Here is a 19,597-nt window from a genome sequence, read left to right as displayed (position 1 = left end):
TTAGCAATTTTTTATATACTCTTGAACAATGACGTCTTTATTAGTAGTATATCGATGCTCTTGAACAATGCGCCGACAACTCTCCATACAGGTCTGTGTGGGTCTGTGTTTCCAACAATGTCGAGTATGTGCATTGTGCAACCCTGCGCGTGATTACGGGCACAAATTTATAGAGTAATACACGGAACAATAAAAACTAGGAGGAATACAGTATACACAGCGAAAAAAATCGAGATATTTTGCGGAAAACACAAGGGTTGTGGCGAGTACTGAGTAAGTATTTTACTTCCATATCTATTCGTCTGCATTTGGGTAGCATCGAGTGCCGAATACACCAGAGTAAGTTATTCATATACTCGTGCTCTTTGCTCGCGCGTGATAAATTTCACTTTTTCGGCGAAATATTCTTTGAGTATGTAAATTATTTTTAATTTAGCTGTTTGGGATGTCCCTAAGAACAAAGATTTGTATGAAATAAGCGTACTTTGATGTGCGTATACATATTTATAGCTGTGCATCTTATTCATAAAATTCACAACATCGTACAAAGGTTTTGCTGATTCCTCCGAGGTATACATTTTTAATACGGTTTCACACCGAACGCTCCCTAAAACTTTATAGGTTTTCTTGTATGCAATATTGTCTATGAACAATATTTTACTTCTGTTGCCACTATGCTCATACATAGTCTGTGGTTTAAAAAACAAAAAAAGAACATGGCCGATTGACGATTTGATTTTGTAATGTCGGTAAATTTCATGCGCTAATTTGTAGTGTTACGTGTTAGATTTTATATTTTTTGAATAAATATTAGTGTCGGATAAGAAGTTTAAATTCGTAACAGTGTTAGGTTGTAGATCGCGAGTGTGTCGGTGTGCAAGTGCAAAGCGGACGCGTCACCGGAGGTTCGCGGTGGCTGGCGAGCAGCGGATGAGGTTGTGAGTGACGCGCTGCCGGAGCGATGTCGTTCCCGCCGCGGCCACCGCTCGTGCCGTACGGGATCGCGCCGGGCGTCGTCACGATGCCGATGGCCACGCACGTATGTTCCACTTGTTTGGCGACGCAGCTAACCTAACCCTAGTTGATTAGATCAACGTTAATTCTGATGTTTCCACACCTTGTTGTTCGCTTGAACACATGTATTCTAGACTACATGCTGATGAAGTTAAGACATATACATTCCTTCATCGTAGGCTGTCATCATAACAGAGCATCCAATTATCAGTTGCTATAGGGATAGTTAGTGGAAAACTTCAAAGTCACGTTATTATAAGTTATATCTCTTTTATTATAGATGAATTATTGACCTATAGAGACCTTGATTTATCATTATCAAGCTGCTATTCAACAATACTACTGACATTAGAACTACACATGGACATCAAGATGTAATTTGAAAATTGAATTAGATGTATCTGCCTACAAATGCTCTTCCCTTTCATTTTTATGTGATCACTAATTTTTATAAGGTGCATCTTCTTCCTTACATCTAGTTGTTGGTTGGTTTATTTTTTGTAACTTATTCCCATACTGTTCTAATTATAATCATAATCTTTATTGGCTAAATAAGGTACAATGGGTGTTAAGACAAAGTATAATATCCTTGTTTACATCTATGCACACACCATAGCCAAATGGAGTGCTTAACTTGTGACCATTTTGATAATTAAAAGCTTAAAATAATAAATGCTAATTATTGTTATATAAAAATTATTAATAATTAAATGTAAATTAACATACATAGTGGAATTTATATATTGTCTCTTATAAAAGCATTTAGACAAGTTATTTTTATTAATTTATATTTTGTGATTCAATAGGGGTACATAAAAAATAAAAATAAAAACTGATTTGTCACAGACATAGTTATAACACAACACCATTATTCTAGGAATTCTTAAGTGTTTATCTATAATTGACACACCACATGTGCAAGCATTCAAGTGTTATTGCATCATGGGTAGAGACTATTAATATAAGTTACTGATTGAGACTTCAGTTTTGACCAAAAATAAAAGTTGAACCTTTATTTTGTTTATGTTTACTACTGAAAAATGGATGTTTAACATTGGGTTGGTGAGGAGCTGTACAAGTCAGATTTTTATATTTTTTTACATGCTCCTAGAGGTAATCTATTTAAATGCGTCTAGGAGTGTGTAAATCTTTAAATTCTAGAGAATATGTAAATTTTCCATTTTAAATGGAGTGATCGCATTCGGTTTCACCAAAAAAACAATTTTGAAAGGACACTACTATAGTTCGATTCATAATTAAGTGTCCAAAATGTAAACAAAGAAATGTCACTGTCACAATACGCTTACAGGTATTGTAAACCTTAAAAAATAACAAGAAACAACAACTTTACTAAACTTAACAGAACACAAAAACATGTCCAACTCCACACAATTTAATAGATGCATTATGAAAATGAGAAAACATTTGAGTCCGATCACTATTACGAAAATGAATAACATCAACTACGAAACTTAAATATGGCAACATAAAAAATGTTTTGGATTCCCATTGTTTTATTCATTATCACATTTTAATTTTCTACTATAAACCTTGTTATTTATTATTATTACTGTATGCAGCGAAATTGAGGTAAAAAAATTATTAGAAATTGTGAATTGGTCTTAATTTATTTAGATTATTATTTTATTATCATTGTACTATATTAATATCATCAAAAATAAGAAACTACCATGTGAAACATATTTTCTTGATAGGTCAACACCTTTGTTTACATTTTAGACACCTAATTAGGAATAAAGCCCGTGATAGCCTAGTGGTTAAGAAACTCAGGCCTCTTGATTGAGGTTCAAATCCCAGGCATGCACCCCTCTGATTTTTCAAAGTTATGTGTGTAGTAGAAATTCATTATCACTTGCTAAAAGGTGCTGGAAAACATCGTGAGGAAATCTGCATACCTGAGAGATTTATAAAAAAAACATCTCAAAGGTATATGAAGTCTACCAATACCACTTGGCCCGCATGGTGGACTATGGTCTAATCCTTCATATTATGAGAGGAGACCTGTGCCCAGTAGTGGGACAGTAATGGGTTAATGATGAATTATCTTATTTTATTTTGTTTGGAAAACATATAATGCTTAAAACTTAAGTTACTTACAATATAATTACATATTACACCATTTAATATTTTTCACATATTACAGCTAAAGTGTTTGTTTGCTTCAAAGTTTATTCAACTTAAAAAGAAAGAGAAGGAATATAGTCATAATTAAGTACACAAAGTAGAGAAATTATACAAATAATACTTACAAAAATAAAATATTACTTATTATTCATTACTATGAACTGGTTTATAACATGCGCGTTTGCGCATACTAGGGAGTCACTTCAAGCCAGTCTCTTGTCATATTTTTCTGAATCGGTCTATATATGTCGTGTGTGTTGTGTTGCAGGTGATGGTGGGCGCGTACGGCGCGGGCGGCGTGGCGGGCGGCGGGCGCGGCGCGCTGCTGCCGGCACCGGGCAAGGCCGCCGCGCGCCCCGCTAGACCCGCCAACGGCGCCAAGGAGCCCGACGGACCCCCCGTCACCGTCTTCATTGGTAAACAACAACTCACTCACATCTTATAATGTTTACACATACATAAGTGTAGATATCTCCCCGTCTTGTAATTGAAGGAAGCCATTCATTGGCTTAAACGGCTGACAATTATGTTAGCCGTTTAATGGCTGTCATAGTGTAATTTAAGCGGAAAAATGCCGACATGCGCAGTTAAGTAATGCAAAAACACGAAACGAAAGAAAAAGTGCGGAAAAATATCGTTTCATCTATACTAATCTATGTGTTTACACATCAGTCACCATCACAATTTGTACTCCTGCATTATAACAGCAATTTGAAGGACTGTTTTGTTCTGGTGTGAAGGGTAAAATACTTACATGAAATGTTTTAAGTTAGTCTCACAGGTAGCAGCACATTTCAGGTTGGTCTCAAGAATCAAATCTGAAGTTGTTCACTGATGTTAATTAGTGGCTGTGGCTGTGGATACTACATGTTTTTGGCTTTTTTCATGTGATATGAAAATTAATTACCTGTTTGAAAATACATGTACATTGAACTCCAATTGTAAATGTCACTGGTCATTTTACATTATCTACATTTTTATAGTAAAACTTATATTCAAAAGTAATAATTGTGTACAAATCCTGTTAAGATTTCAATCTTGTGCTAGGTCACATAGATGTAGATGGTCATGAAATGACTGACCGTACATAAATTGTGTGTTATATGAGTATTTGTTGTGTCGCAGGCAACATATCGTCTCGCGCGCCGGACGCGATGATCCGCGCGCTGCTGGGCGCGTGCGGGCCGGTGGTGTCGTGGAAGCGCGTGTCGACGTTCGGCTTCTGCGAGTTCGGCGGCCCGGCGGCGGCGCTGCGCTGCGTGCGGCTGCTGCACGAGCGCGCGCTCGCCGACAAGAAGCTGCTCGCGCGCACGGACGGCAAGATGCAAGCGCTGGTGGACACGTACAAGACGGAGCAGCGCTCGCGGCTGGCGGGCGAGGAGGCGGGCGCGCCGGGCGAGGGCGAGGCGGACGGCTGGCTGGACGCCCGCCAGCGCGCGCTGGACGAGGCCGCCGAGCGCCGCCTGCAGCAGATATACCGCGACTACCAGGAGGAGATCAACAACTACGAGCTGCTGCAGAAAGGTAACCGAAGGAAAGGTGCATCAACGCTGATTCTATAATATCATTAATTGGCACTACAAAGAGTTATGACATTAAAATGAATATAATATGATTTTTAAATATTATCTTATGTGAAATAATAAAACTTGTGTTGCACTTGAAATATAGAGTTATATTTTATTTTACTTAATCTATTTAAAGATTATATTATAACACAACATTTAAGCTAACAATTCACAAATTGATATTTTTCTTGTGAAAATGTCATATTGACTTCCTTATATTATATCATGAAAAACGTTAAATAAAACTACATAAAACCTATATGCTAATAAAAATAGTCGAAGGTACTTCGTTTACATGAATATTTCATATTGCCAAACTGGTAATAACAAAATCATAAGTTCTTAAAGACAAGTACAAATTAGGACAACAAAATTAGGATGTTTAGTAATATATACTAAATAGTTGTGATTGATTGCAGAGGAGGCGATTTCGAAGACGGCGCGCGTGTTAGAGGAGGCGGATATATCGGAGGAAAAGCGTGACGTCATTCACCGCGAGATCGGCAAGTTCCGCGAGAGCATGAAGGTAACTCGCCACTTCCTGGCTCACACCAAACATCACTTTACTTAGTTCTAACTGAGGTTACATGACACAATTTTCGATTAGTTCCAATCGAGTATTTCTCTTGGGACAGGGATAGATATCAAAGTGAATGGGTCTCGAGATCATACAGTGAAGGGTTAACATGTAGTCAAAAGGGAGGGTCATGAGAATCTTAGTGTCCACTCGTGCACAGATGGACCCCAGTAGAGTCGGTCATGACTGCAGCACTAAACTAAGTTAAACCCTTTCGTAAGGTGAAAGAGTGAACTTGTACCCTTACCATGAGTTTTTACTTTTTGACAAATATGACTGTTTTGGTATTTGTTTACGTATTTGCCCATACAATTTCCAATCAGCGCCCCTAGCGGATTGTATCAGAACTATAATGTCAGTAACGTAACGTTAAATGTCTAAGTTGACAAAATGGCGCTTTATGTTTTGTCTCTCTTTTTTGCGAACAAGTGAGGGAGACAAAGAGTTCATCGTCACTTGAGCACCTACTCATTGTTACGTTTACTCAGTGGGGCGCTTTCGACAACTCATTCTTCCGAAGCGAACGGAACAGAATAATGGATTGAGTAAACGTAACATAAAATTGTGGGACGTTTTGAAAACTCATGGTAAGTGAGCTGAGCATAATCTAGAAAGTTTGGTAAGCTCGCCGCGGACGAGGCCCGCGCGGCGGCGGCGGCGGCGCGCGGCGGCCGGCGCGCGCGCGCGGCTCCCCCCGCAGGTACACACACCGCGCTCCCCCTCACCTCGCCCCGCCCCGTCCCGCACCGCCCCGCCCCGCACCGCGCCGCGCCGCCCCGCACCGCGCCGACCCGCGCCGACAACAACGTCTTGTCGTGACATGTGGCTAAGTGTCACAAAGAGATGTATCGTATCCCAGAAGTCGATAACATGCATCGTAATAAATTAAAGAATATAAAATCTATTTCTAATTTTCTATAAAATTTATGGAATCATACGTTTTAGAATTTGTACACAAAACTTCGATGCGACGTCGCATCGCAAAAATCTGCGAGCTCCCTCGACGCATCGCAAGAACTTGCGAATTGATTCGCATCGCACAGTGGTTGTTGTTGTTGGTCACCCTGAGAGACGCTACGCCGCACGATATCGCATCGCAGCAATTCGCATCGCAATTTTCTGCGTTGCGAATTCGCATCGCGTCGCATCGCAGTTTTGTGTTCGAGCCCTTAGCCCTAATGAACGGAAACGTATGTATACTTGTATAATTTCATTTATATCAAATCTCAAAATAATACAGATTATGAAGTAAACTGATAACATTTTATCAGGCTCGAAAGATCTTGAGTATTCGAAAACATAATATGCTATAATTATTCCGTTACACTCTTTGTAATAGTCTAAACTTTAACGATGTTATCTCTTGAAAAGATTAAATTTATAGTTTACTATTGAATAATTTTATTAAATTTTCATAAATAGATGTGTACTAAATACATCAACAAATCGGGTAATATGGTACTTAATTAATATCATGAAGAAAAACAGCGACTTCGGCGGTCGGCGGCGGCGGTGTCTAACATATCCCCAGCTTTTTATATACTAGCTATATCTTACTTAAACACTAATATCTATTTATGATTGCACCTTTCAACTACCTCATTTTCATTTGTACAGTATTGATTATAATAATTACATTTTTATTCATTGCTTTAGATACTTTGAGCTACTTTACTTTTTAATTTGATAATTTAATGCACGATCTACTTAACGTGGAATTATCATATCCATGTGCTTTAAGCAAAAACAACTTGTCTCCAGTAGCTGGAAGTATCTGACGAGCTACTGCCATAACCAACGAAGCTCACAATGTTGCACCCTTCTCCTATGTCGTCTATAACTCCTCAGGCAATGCGCCTCCATAGGGAATGCTTCCATTTATTTTTTTTATACATATAATTCTATTCTACTATGTTAACTTTGGCGTGGTCTCCATCGAAAAGGTTTACTTAAATTATTGTAAAAATAATTGTTAATAAAAAAAAACTAAAAACCACACTTTTATAGTTAATCAAACTAAAAAGTAATAGTTGTTGCAATTTATCGTGCAGTAACTTTGCTATAATTTTTCTCTAAAGCGCTCGAAAATTTTTAACCCTGGTGATCATGATAAGGACAATGGGACAAAATTATTAAAATCGTGCATTGTCATTGGGTTTTGATAATTGTTCAAAATTTTGAATTAAACAGACCATTCAAAGTGGGTAAAAATCGAGTTCAAAGATTCCGTTACATACATACATACATACAGGTCCAGCTAATAAAAGCGTGGTAATATAAAATGAGATGGGAATAGTCTGTGAGCCTTATCGATGGAGCCGGCCACGGTCGCTCTCTGCTTTCGTGAGTGGCGGAGTTGCGATCTGATACATTCTCCTCTGCCCCGCTGCGCCAATCCGCTATCGCAATCGTAGGCCGAAAGCTGGCTTCCCAAGCTCCGTGATTCTACCTTTCGGACCGCATGGACGCTCTTCCGATGGTGCATGTCGGTCCGTCGGTTCCGACAATCGATGTCCTTTTATAGTTCGAAAATGGAAAGGAAAAAGATACGAACTGAGACGTCACACGGTATCCTTGTAAGTATCGACGCGCGTTCGCGGCGGGTCCGACGATACGTTACGGTCTCGTTTGCACTAGGACTATCCGAGTTTATCGGTAATATCATGGAACATGGGAAGTCGGCTCGCGAGAGTTGGCGCGGCGCGGGCGGGGCGCGGCGGCGCGGACGCGGCGACGCCGGGCCGGCGCCGGGACGACACCGCGACGTGAGTACACACACACACACACACACACACGTCACGCTCATACTTGTACACACACATACAGCACATACACCATACACAGTATACGTTTATTTCCAAACATACAAACACGACACATAAGATACGTTCTTGATTGATCTATTAACAAAACATATTCAAGAAAAATAAAAATATTTGCGACTCGTAGCTAACCACCAAGGAAACAGTAGTTTGATGCGTTGCTGGCTTTTTACACTCGGTTTCACTTTTTGTGGGATCGATAGGTTTTGACTTTCAGTTGCAGTATACTGAAGTTGTGATTACGCCATAGATCGTGGTGTTCGTATGTAGATAGAGGTAGAGGTGGCCGTTGGCGAGGGAACCACACGTAAGTGAACCGAACACAACACCGCCTCATCGTAAATAATTCGTAAATGAATCGTATTACTTCATGTTACGATAGGCTTAACAAAAGTACTGTTTCAAATTAAATGACACACTAAGTAGCTAATATCCAGTATGTCCATCAAGTTCAAATTATTTTACTTTCCCTGATTAAAATAAGGTATTTCCCGGACTGAATAAGATTATAGTCTTTCAATTTAAAGGACGAGTCGAAATTCGTATCCTACTGTATTAGTACAGTTAAGTGAGAAAAATTTTCAGGTCCCCATTTAGTACTTTTCGCGTTCAGAGCCAATATCGGCGTGAATATTAGCATAATAAGATGTTATTGTCGTCGTAGTGACGCAAAAGTGTATGTTGTGTGAAGCGGTCAGTGAGCTTGCGCCCCTTGCAGGAGGAGGCTGACGTGGTCGTGCGCCGCAAGCGGGACCCCAAGGACGAGCGCGAGCGGGACAAGGACCGCGAACGGGACAAGGACCGCGAGCGTGACAAGGACCGTGAGAGGGATAAGGACCGCGAGAGGGACAAGGACCGCGAGAGGGATAAGGATCGCGAGAGGGATAAGGACCGCGAGAGGGATAAGGATCGTGAGCGCGACAAGGAGCGAGACCGCGAGCGCGAGCGCGAGCGGGAACGGGACCGCGACAAGGACCGCCGCCGGAGGAGCACCTCTAGGTAATCTTATCTTATATATAAAATTCTCGTATCACAATGTTAGTTGCCATACTCCTCCGAAACGGCTTACCGATGTTTACCAAATTTTATATGCATATTCAATAGGTCTGAAAATCGGCTACTATCTATTTTTCATACCCCTAAGTGATAAGGGTTGTTCACATAACATTTTTTTTATTTATATGGCAACACAACGTTTGCCGGATCAGCTAGTATGATATACATATATTATTCATAATATCATTCAAGCCAAACATTTGAATGATGCAGAGGAAAGGATCGTCGCGAGGATCGGGAGAAGGATCGGGAGCGAGAGCGCGAGCGGGAGCGGGAGCGCGAAGAGCGGGACCGGGAGCGCGAGCGGGAGAGGGAGCGGGAACGAGAGCGGGAGCGGGAGCGCGAGCGGGAGAGGTCAGTTACAACGACATGACATTTTGTCTTTTGAACACTGAATTTTTAACTATAGAGTTTACGATCATAGATACCAATTTTATATTGTAAATAGATTTTTCAGATTATAAAGTGCTACTTATTGCAACGACATATAATTATTGCATCTGATCTCAATTCAAAAAATGGTTTAAAAATTTTGTGAACTTCATGATACACGAATGTTTAGTAACAATGTATATTTGTTGGAGAGATTTGACCAGAAAAATCTTTAAAGGACTAAAGTAAAAAAAAATACAAATCAGAAAATAATCCAATGTTTTGGTATGAGTTACATAAAAAATATTGTAAACAAAAGTATTTCCCCGGCAGGGAGGTACGTGAGCGCGAGCGGGAGCGGGAGCGGGAGCGGGAGCGCGAGCGGGACCGAGAGCGGTACGTATTCGCTCCGCGGAGCCGCGCTTCACTTCACTTGTATGACACTGTTGTTGATCGTTTCGTCGTTTTCGATCTAGGCTCTGTCCGTCGTCGCCGCGCGTTGATCCTTGCCCGATTCCTACGCAGCATAGAGTAAGAGCGATTTTATTTACTTGAAACAATCACTTAACACCTAATATGTTCAAAATATCGTACTGTTATGTTTCCTTTAATACTAGGGCCTGCTGGTGATGTATGAAACAAACTTAAATTTAATCTAAAGTCCTTTTGGTTAAAATTTAACGGTTTCGTCGTTGTCGCTAGTATATATAAATTTTAATTGTAAAGTTAAACTTGCAAGAAGTTAGCGGTCAACGGCTCGCGTCATTAATTCGTTATCGCGGACGCCTATAAATGTTCTTGTATGCTACGTTATCAAAGTTGTACACGATGTAGCAAAACCTGCATGTTGTTTCAGTTTTAATACTTTGCGGAAAATATTTAGTTCTAACTTTTTGTTTATAAAATTTGTATGGAGCTCTAATAAATACGAAGGTTTCCTTTTGACAGTATTATAACATAAAAGCTGCTTAAAATGTTAATAAATAAAAATCAGTCGTGAGCTTGTCATAAATAGAAGTGCGATGTGCACGGACATACAAGTGCTCGTCCTGCACCCGTACATTAGAACGCGGTATGAAATTGAAGATGACTTGCGCGCCGCGTCCCATAGGTAATTACTACAATTTCTGTAGCATTTGGTCATAAATTTAGTAGCTTTTAAAGTATTACCCTGTAAAGCATAACTTTGTTACTGTCCGTCACCCGCTTTAGCTGTCGAATTTCACTTTCTCAAGCGATTTTCTGACCATATTTTAGTATGTGCCAAGATGATTTCTTATTGTCGTCGTAGCCGGGAACGGAATGCGCGGGACTCGCGAAGCGTGGGGTTGAGCCGCTGCGGTAAGATTGTTTTTTTTTTTGTTAAAGTTATTAGGATAACCACACTACTATTACGATTACTGTAACAGAGTGAGTCACTTATCCGAGGTAACCGAGGAGAACCACGTTCGATTCCCGGCGGCTCGCAACTCTGATTTTCTTTCGGCGTTCACAGACATACACAGAGTCGAGTGGCGCTCGGTTTCCTCGGCGCTCACATCCGCGCCCTATAGGCCGTATCATAATTAGGTGTCCAAAATGTAAACAAAGGTATCCTATCAAGAAAATACGTTTCAAATGATAGTTTCTTATTTTGATGATATTAAAGTAATACAATGATAATAAAATAATAATCCAAATAAAGTAAGATCAATTCACATTTTCCAATATTTATATAAACTCAATTTCGCTCCATGCAGTAATAATAATAGAAACAAGATTTATGGTAGAAAATTAAAATATGATTATTGTAACACAAACATTTTTGTCCCGCCATTTTTAAGTTTCGTAGCCGAAGTTATTCATTTTCGTGATCGTGATCGAACTCGAATGTTTCTCGATTTTATAGTGCGTTTGTTAAATTGTGTGAAGTTGTTAAAGTTTTCGTTTTTAATTGAGTTCGTTCAAGTTTTTATTTCTTATTAATTTGTTAAGGATTACAATACCTGTAATCGTATTTTGACAATGTCATTTCTTTTTTTATATTTTGGACCCCTAATTATGAATCAGACTATAGATTGTACCTACGATATGTTTACAACTAGATGTTTGAGCCGAGTGAGCGGACGCAACCCGCTGTAAGGTATCGTTCGTGTTGCAGGGAGCGGGATCGGGAGCGGGAGCGGGATCGGGAGCGGGAGCGAGAGCGGGAGCGGGAGCGGGAGCGCGGACGCGGGGAGTTGGACGCGCGCCGCGAGAAGGAACTGGAGGAGGAAGCGCGGGACAAGAAGCGCCTCGAGAAGAAGGCGCGAGAGAAGGAGGCCGCATATCAAGAGAGGTAAGAGGGAACAATTTGACGTTACAAATTATTTATTATTGCAGAACCTTAGTAATTTTGTTATTGAAGAAATTTAGAATTAAGTTGTTATGTGTTATTGTGGTCATTTATTTATTAAGAGCGGTCTTTAATTAATAATACGAAACGGTTTCGTAACGTAAGTTTTTTACGTGGGAGGGAGGGAGTGGAGGATCACATCCTACTTTGGTCAGCAAGTTCCTCTGACTTAGCCAGTAAAAAAATGAAACATTAAATTAAAAAAGCAATACACAATACAGTTAACATCGCGGCGTAAAAAAAAGTGTAGATAAATTAAAATGTACGTGTGTCAGGTTGCGTAACTGGGAGAGTCGCGAGCGTCGCAAGGCGAAGGAGTACGAGCGCGCGCGCGAGAGCGAGCGCTGCCGCGAGGAGGAGCGCGAGCGCGAGGCCAAGCGCCTCAAGCAGTTCCTCGAGGACTACGACGACGAGCGCGACGACCACAAGTACTACAAGGGCAAGGTCCGTCATACTAACATAGTACAAGTTAAATTAATTGATTGCCTAGTCCAGGCATTTAGTTGATGGTAAAGTTTATTAAATAAATAAATAAATAAATTTGTAAGCATGTATGCTATATGGTTGGGTCTCTCGATTGAGAAGCTAAGTTTCAACTCCTAAGTTATCAGTTTCTAAGTATATTTTTGTTTCGAAATATAAACTTTAAATAATGAAAGGCTAATGTTAAAGCTGGAAGTGTATATGTGGACGAATAAAGCTACGTATCGTCGCTCAGGAGTTCCAGCGTCGCCTGAGCGCGCGCGGTCGCGAGGCGGACGCGGACGCGCGCGAGCGGTCGCGGGAGCGCGCCGAGCTGGAGGCGCTGCGGGCGGCCGTGTTCGGCGGCCGCGCCAGCGACGACCCCGCCGCCGCCGCCGCCTACGAGCGCGCGCGCCGCGAGCGCGAGGAGCTGTACCGGCCGCGCCCGCTGCTCGACCTCACGCAGCCGCGCGACGCGCAGCGCCAGCGCGAGCAGCAGCGCGCGCGCGACCGCGAGCACGCGCGCACGCAGGTACACACACCGCATACTCACTGGTGTATACACGCAAATCATTAGCACACGTCCCTAAGACATAATTTTCAAACATTTTTTTTTAATGTTAAATCGAATGCCAGGTTTGGTTGTATTTCATATGGAAAAGGCGTAAGTACGAGTATATTAATCCACTTAGGACGCTTAGTGTTTTGCCGCTCGCCCATTCTTTGCAGGATGTAAGTATTTTAACATGAAATCGTGCGCCTGTCATCGAGCACACTGTTTACACGCTGGTCTATATTTTGTAAGTTGCATGACAAACGATTTGCACGTGTCTATACTTGTGTAACGTGTGTGGGCAGGCGCGGGAGCGCGCGGCGCGCGAGCGGGAGCGCTACCTGCGCGCGCAGGCGTCGCGCGAGCTGCCCACCGAGGCCGAGCCCATAGACTCCGATGACAGGTGAGCAATATTTATCAGCATATTTTCATGTTACCAAACTGTAAACATATGCAGATATTGTAGAAACTAAAAAATATTTATAAAAACGTTTTTTTTTTTTTTAATAAAAAACAATGAAAAAATAAATGGAAAAGTTGAAAAAAATATACCTTCATAAAAAACATTATTTAACTTTTCCGAATTCCTAAAAAATCGAAGTCATCGTCATCTAATCGTTATATTTATAGTAAGTTTATATATGATTACGACGTACGTTTTATGGTAAAAAGTTATAAATGTTTACTTAATGGACGGGAAATAATATAAAGGGGGTATCTCACCCAACTGTAATCTATTATGAATCATAGAAACAATATGTCAAATATATGTAATTTACGCCAAAAAAGTGGCATTTTATACATATTTACATTTATGTACTACGACAGGTACTTAAATGATGTAGTGAAGTAATATAATTAACTAACATTTTATTACCTTATAGTACGGAATAACTTTATAAAGTATTATGTTTTTACAGCCATTTTATACATGTAAATGATAATATACTATAATACCAAATTAAAACTTCAATTTTACCCCTTGCAAAAGTATTAATAAAATCTTCTTTAGTGGCTTTAATTTATAATAACTAATTTATTGTCTAAATTTCACGTTTAAGTAGTTTCAGTTTTGTGGTGACGAATCAGTCAGCGAATAGGCCACGCCCAAGTGTAAGTGTAGATGGAGTGGCGAGTGAGGATACACGGTCGTGTTGCAGTACGGGTGCGGAGGGCGCGGAGTGCGCGGAGGCGGCGTCGGGCGCCGAGGCCAGCCCGCGCGCCGCGCCGCCGCCCGCCGCGCGCGAGCCCGCCGCCACGCCGCCGCGCCGCCGCAGACACCGCCGCCGCGCCGCGCCCGACCCCCCGCCAGACGTCGTCAGTACCGCACATAGCACTGTACCACACTGCACCGTGACACACTGCACCGCCACACACTGCACCACACTACACTACATTACACCATACCACCCTGCACCGCACCACACCTCACCGCGAGACACTACACTATACCACACCACACTGTACCGCACCACATGCTACACGATGTGACTTGACACGACACGACAAATACAACACAAACGATTAAACTCAACTGTCATATACATTTAATTGTTACTTTATTTATCACTTGAGTACTTTTTATTTAAGTAATGAAAAACAAACAGAACTTTTATTGTTGAATAAGCTCATTATAATCATGTTAAAAGTTAAGATTGAAGCATATTTACACACTTGCATTATTTAAAATTTAATATTACAATATTTAATTCCTCCTTCTCTTTGCAGAGCGATGGAGGAAGTACCCCACCACGGCCGCCCTCTATTGAACCCCCACGACACATGGTAAGTTCTTTTATTCCTGTCAGAACTTCATTTGCAATGTTGCTAAAAAAGTGTTGTATATAAGTATCACCTTTGCAATAAAATATCAGAGATGTTATTAACTATTAATATGTTGTTGACTACCAGTACTATTGTGTAATGTTTTTTTTATTAATATACGAGTAGCAGACCAGCATGCAGTCCAACTGATGGTAAGTGGCTATTGCTGCCCATGGACATCTGTGACAATCCCAGGTAGGCTTAGATAATTCTACCTGAGGTCGGCCACAGATGCGCCGCTACTCCTGAGGACCAAGCTGGAACGCCTCGAAAAAGTATGTCGCCCTTACCACACCCTTCAAACCAGAACACAGCAGCGCTAATTGCTGCTGTTATGAGGCAGAAATAGGTGTGGAGGTGGTGACGCCGGAGTCGAACCACAAAGGGTTTTACTATCTTTATGTTAAAATATTCTGTTGTTCTTGTTGCAGGGCGGTGTATCGGGCGGTAGTTCACCGCTGACGATCAGCTTCCGCACCAAGCCCAGCCCCACGCCATCTGCGGATACGCCCATACGTGAGTATAAACAATTACATTTCTTAATTAATAATTTCGAGCGTCTAAGTGTTAACCGTTTCCCCTTATGTATCGCAGAGGAGGGCGGCCGGTTGCGGCGCGTCCACGCGGCCTTCGCGCGCGACGACGACGACGCCTCGCCCGCGCCGCCGCACCACCACCCGCCGCACCACCACGCGCGCGGTACGCACACACACGCACACACGCACGCACACACGCACACACACACACATGCCGCATGTAGCACAGAGCGCAGAAGCGGCGGCACGTGCCCGGGGCCACGTGCGTAGGCACATGTGTGCAGAGGCACACGCGAGCGCACACGCATGCACTGACAAATATTAACACACACACGCACTGCACACATAGACGCACATACACACGCACATGCACACAAGGGATCACGAACACGCTCACATATATAAAAACGATTTCAGTACAAGAAATTTATTTCAAAATAAGATTACTAACTTTCCGTTTATAAAATTAGTTACTATAATCTCCACTCCTGGTTACAGGTAAAGATAAAAAAGATAAAGATAAACATAAAAAAGCAGACAGCCTCGAGCGCGTGGACAAGGCGGACAAGGACAAGAGCGAGACGGGAGATAAGGAGAAAGGAGATAAAGGAAAGTGCGACAAGGACAGCAAGTCCGCGGAGGAGAAACGCAAACACATCAAGAGCCTCATCGACAAGATACCCACCGAGAAGGAACAGCTGTTCCAATACAAGCTCGACACCTCGCAGGTACTGCATTTCTACCCTTAACTATAATTTACCCTAACCCTTAACTATAATTTACCTTAACCGTTAACTTAGTGATACTTAAAGTGGTCTATAACGATTATCCTATCCTATCTTGGCCTAGAAATAGATTTAGAAATTTGTCAAAAAATGTGAAGACGATATCATGCAATGAATTTTTATGTCATAAAGTAATGGGGGTCAATGGGGCTATAACACTGAAAACACGTTTCTGAAAACTGAAAACACATTTCATGAGATACAGTAAATTGAGTTAATAATACCTGGATTCCAGAAAATCCAGTGTATACAGCTGTATAGTTGTATTAATTTGTTTAATTCATTTAATTTATTTATTTTAATTTGTGTAAGTTTAAACTAACAAAGTTTAGATTGATTGTTTTGACTAATAAAATATGGAATGTGTCTGAATTAAACAAATATTTTAACATTAAAATGTTTTTTTTCGCGAGGTGGGCCTCGTTTAATTATTTATGTAATGGTGTAAACGTGTTTTTGCGCAGATCGATAACGCGCTAATGGAGAAAAAGATCCGTCCGTGGATAAACAAGAAGATAATAGAGTACATCGGCGAGCCCGAGCCCACTCTCGTAGACTTCATATGCACGAAGGTGCTGGCCGGCTCCGCGCCGCAGGGCATCCTCGACGATGTGCAAATGGTAACACACACACTTCATTATTTCTATACAACTAAGATACCATCTGGTGGTGGAATGTGGTAGAACCTTTTGTGGTTCGACTCCGGTGGCACCACCGCGTATTTCTGCCTTATAACAGAAGCGTTAAGCGCTGCTGTGTTCTGGTTTGAAGGGTGTGGTAAGGGAGACATACTTTTCCAAGGCGTTCCAGCTTAGTCCTAAGGAGTAGCGGTACATGTGTGGCCGACCTCAGGCAGAGATATCTAATTCTATCTGGGGTTGATGACAGCTGTCCATGGGCGGCAGTAGCCACTTACCATCAGGTGAAATGCATGCTCGTCTGCTATATTATATAAAAAAGGCACCACCTATTTATACCTAACTAGCTGAGGCGGCAAACTTTGTACCGCCTCAAAATCTATTGATCAAATATATTTCATATATAATATAGCCTATGTTACTCGTGGGTAATGTAGCTTTTGAATGGTGAAAGAATTTTTAAAATCGGTCAGTAGTTTTTGAGCCTATTCATTACAATCAAAAAAACAAACAAAGTTTTCCTCTTTATAATATTAGTATAGATAAGAGCAGTGTTATATGATGTTGTGTTCTGGTAAAAGTGTGATACGACTGATGCACTTTTCCGAGGTGTTACAACTTAGTCTTTAGAGATAGCAATGCATCTTTGTCCAACCTCAGATAGCAATCCAATTTTATTCGAGGTTGATAACAGATCTAGTAGTCACTTGCCATCGGATTGACTGCATGCTCTTGACTTCTTTAATATTATAAAAAATAATAATTTAGTAGACTTCACGGAATAGCAGAGTTGTACCTGAAAATTTTAAGCGGACTGGAGACATTTTCAGTTTAAACTGTTATAATATTTTTTTTCACTCTTTATGCTATTGTGATTATATATTTTGCCATTTTCTTTTTCTTAATAAGATGTTGTGTGCAGGTGTTGGACGAGGAGGCGGAGGTGTTCGTGGTGAAGATGTGGCGCCTGCTCATCTACGAGCTCGAAGCCAAGCGCGCCGGACTGCACAAGTAGCGCCGCACATCGCCCAAGCCTTAACCCCAGCCCACACTGGCATGGCTGGAAAGGAATGGGGTCATTTACAATGTGACTAAGTGGAGACGTAGCGCTTAAATTACTTATAAATACATTAAAAATAAAATTCATTAAGCAGCTCCCTCACCAGCGGAGCTCATTATCATCATTAAACATATGACAATGATATTGGAGTGGACATATCGACCCCTCCTACGTATAATATCGTAACTGCGAAATTACAACTTTACAGGAGAGCATTTCAAAGCTTCGAATCTGCTAAAATGCGAATAAAACCTGCATTTCTTCAGGTTTCTCTATGAAATTTGGTATATATAATTTATTTTTTACGCTTTATAACGTTACTTGTGTGGAAAAAACTCAGTAAAATACGGCAATTTATGCAAAAAAAAGCGTGTTAAAAATGAAAAGGTGGGTTACGATATTACACGTAGGAGAGTACTATGTTATATAACGAAGTTATTAATCATTGTGTACATCATGCGTGGAGACAGTACTGAGAGGGAAGCAGGTTGGTGCTCGCTCTCTCTCGGAGCGAATAGTTTAATATACACTATTCATTTCATGTCAAAAAAGTGAAAATGTCTTAAGTTTACAAAACATTGGCATGTTTCTGTTCAATCAAAATGACTGAAGATCTATTATTCACCCATTATTTGTAACATTATATTGTTACCAGGAGTATAATAATTATCCGAGAACATACAGATTTAAATCATGGATATATCCTGCCCCATAATAAGCTTCGCTAAGTTTTCAATGTGATTCTTTAAAATACGTAGCGGGTACATAAATATGATACACATAGAAGAGACATTATTAATGGATTTATAGAAGTAAGAAACGAGTATGCAGTCAACTTAAGTAAGTGGCCTCTGCAATCACGTACGTTGTGACGTCATTCACTAAGAATGCCTCGTGTAAATGTCTTCTCCTTACTACATCAAAGGACAATAAAGTTGAAAATAAAACTTTATTTCACACTTCACAGAAAGTTGCCACTCGTATTGGATCGCAGAATGTATGTATGAATTGAAATTATTGTAAAAAGATACAATTATTACACATAATATTTATAGATGTATTTTTATACCGAACCACCCCCAGATTATAGCAAAAGTAATAAATATCGAACCAGGTGTTATTATGTTTTATTTCAAATGTAATTCAATTAGTTTGTAAAATATTGATAATTTCATCTTTATTATGTTCAAAAATAAGCGTTGTGTTGTTAGGTGCATTCGCAATACGGTATATGACAATTATTGGAGTTATATACTAAGATACAGTGATACAAGAGTTGTATGGGACTGATCTTTTACATTTAAAAGGTGATATAATTTCATGTTGTGGTGTAAACGTTTGTAATATTTTTATTTCTTCCGAATAATTTGATACATCGATGTTGTTCTGTAACATTTTGAAAGCATAGAACTGCCAAACATCAATAGGGATTAAGCTGCTGATAATAAAATTATTAAGTAGTGAAGGAGCCCCGAGCCGCTGAGCTGAAGGGCTATAATAAGGGCGGTTGTCCACCGCCGCCGTCACCGAGAACGACATAATTTCGGACCGACTTTAATACGACATAACGGACGTGCGGTGCACACGCGGCTATCTATACATATAAATAAAATTGGAGTGTCTGTTTTTACTATTGAAATAACCGCCTTTTACTACATGCATATGAATATATATACGGCACATACACCAAAATAACATTTTTTAAATTTCTTCTGTCTGTCTGTGTGTTCTGGCTAATCTCTGAAATGGCTGAACCGATTTTGACGGGACTTTTATTAGCAGGTAGCTGATGTAATTAGGAGTAACTTAGG

General features: G+C 40.6%; 1 protein-coding gene across 2 annotated transcripts; it reads left to right on the top strand.

Annotated features, from left to right (window-relative positions):
• Positions 1-692: 692 nt before the first annotated feature.
• Positions 693-18,906, top strand: LOC140745957 (uncharacterized). Of its 2 annotated transcripts, XM_073077944.1 has the most exons (20): positions 693-1,039; positions 3,428-3,575; positions 4,285-4,683; positions 5,147-5,253; positions 8,845-9,125; positions 9,396-9,536; positions 9,888-9,950; positions 10,031-10,085; positions 10,846-10,895; positions 11,695-11,871; positions 12,204-12,372; positions 12,647-12,922; positions 13,249-13,346; positions 14,104-14,260; positions 14,672-14,728; positions 15,199-15,283; positions 15,362-15,466; positions 15,802-16,031; positions 16,553-16,708; positions 17,649-18,906. In XM_073077944.1, exons 1-20 carry the CDS (start codon positions 962-964, stop codon positions 17,739-17,741), a joined length of 2,925 nt encoding a protein of 974 aa, XP_072934045.1. In that variant the 5' UTR covers positions 693-961; the 3' UTR covers positions 17,742-18,906. The 2 variants fall into 2 exon arrangements, with proteins under 2 accessions (XP_072934045.1, XP_072934046.1); XM_073077945.1 differs by lacking the exons at positions 10,031-10,085; positions 10,846-10,895 and having other exon boundaries at positions 694-1,039.
• Positions 18,907-19,597: the final 691 nt, after the last annotated feature.

Source organism: Epargyreus clarus, unplaced genomic scaffold, assembly GCF_041222505.1.
Source record: "Epargyreus clarus isolate Ecla_fem2 unplaced genomic scaffold, WU_Ecla_fem_2.2 ptg000011l, whole genome shotgun sequence".
Classification (NCBI taxonomy): Eukaryota; Metazoa; Arthropoda; class Insecta; order Lepidoptera; family Hesperiidae; genus Epargyreus; species Epargyreus clarus.
This window is presented reverse-complemented; position numbering and strand designations above follow the sequence as displayed.

Excerpts from the sequence above, each read along its gene's own strand:
- LOC140745957 (XM_073077944.1), top strand. The coding sequence starts at position 962 with ATGTCGTTCCCGCCGCGGCCACCGCTCGTGCCGTACGGGATCGCGCCG. Across the intron at positions 12,373-12,646 it reads ACAAGTACTACAAGGGCAAG|GAGTTCCAGCGTCGCCTGAG; the intron begins GTCCGTCATACT and ends ATCGTCGCTCAG. Across the intron at positions 16,709-17,648 it reads TCCTCGACGATGTGCAAATG|GTGTTGGACGAGGAGGCGGA; the intron begins GTAACACACACA and ends TGTTGTGTGCAG.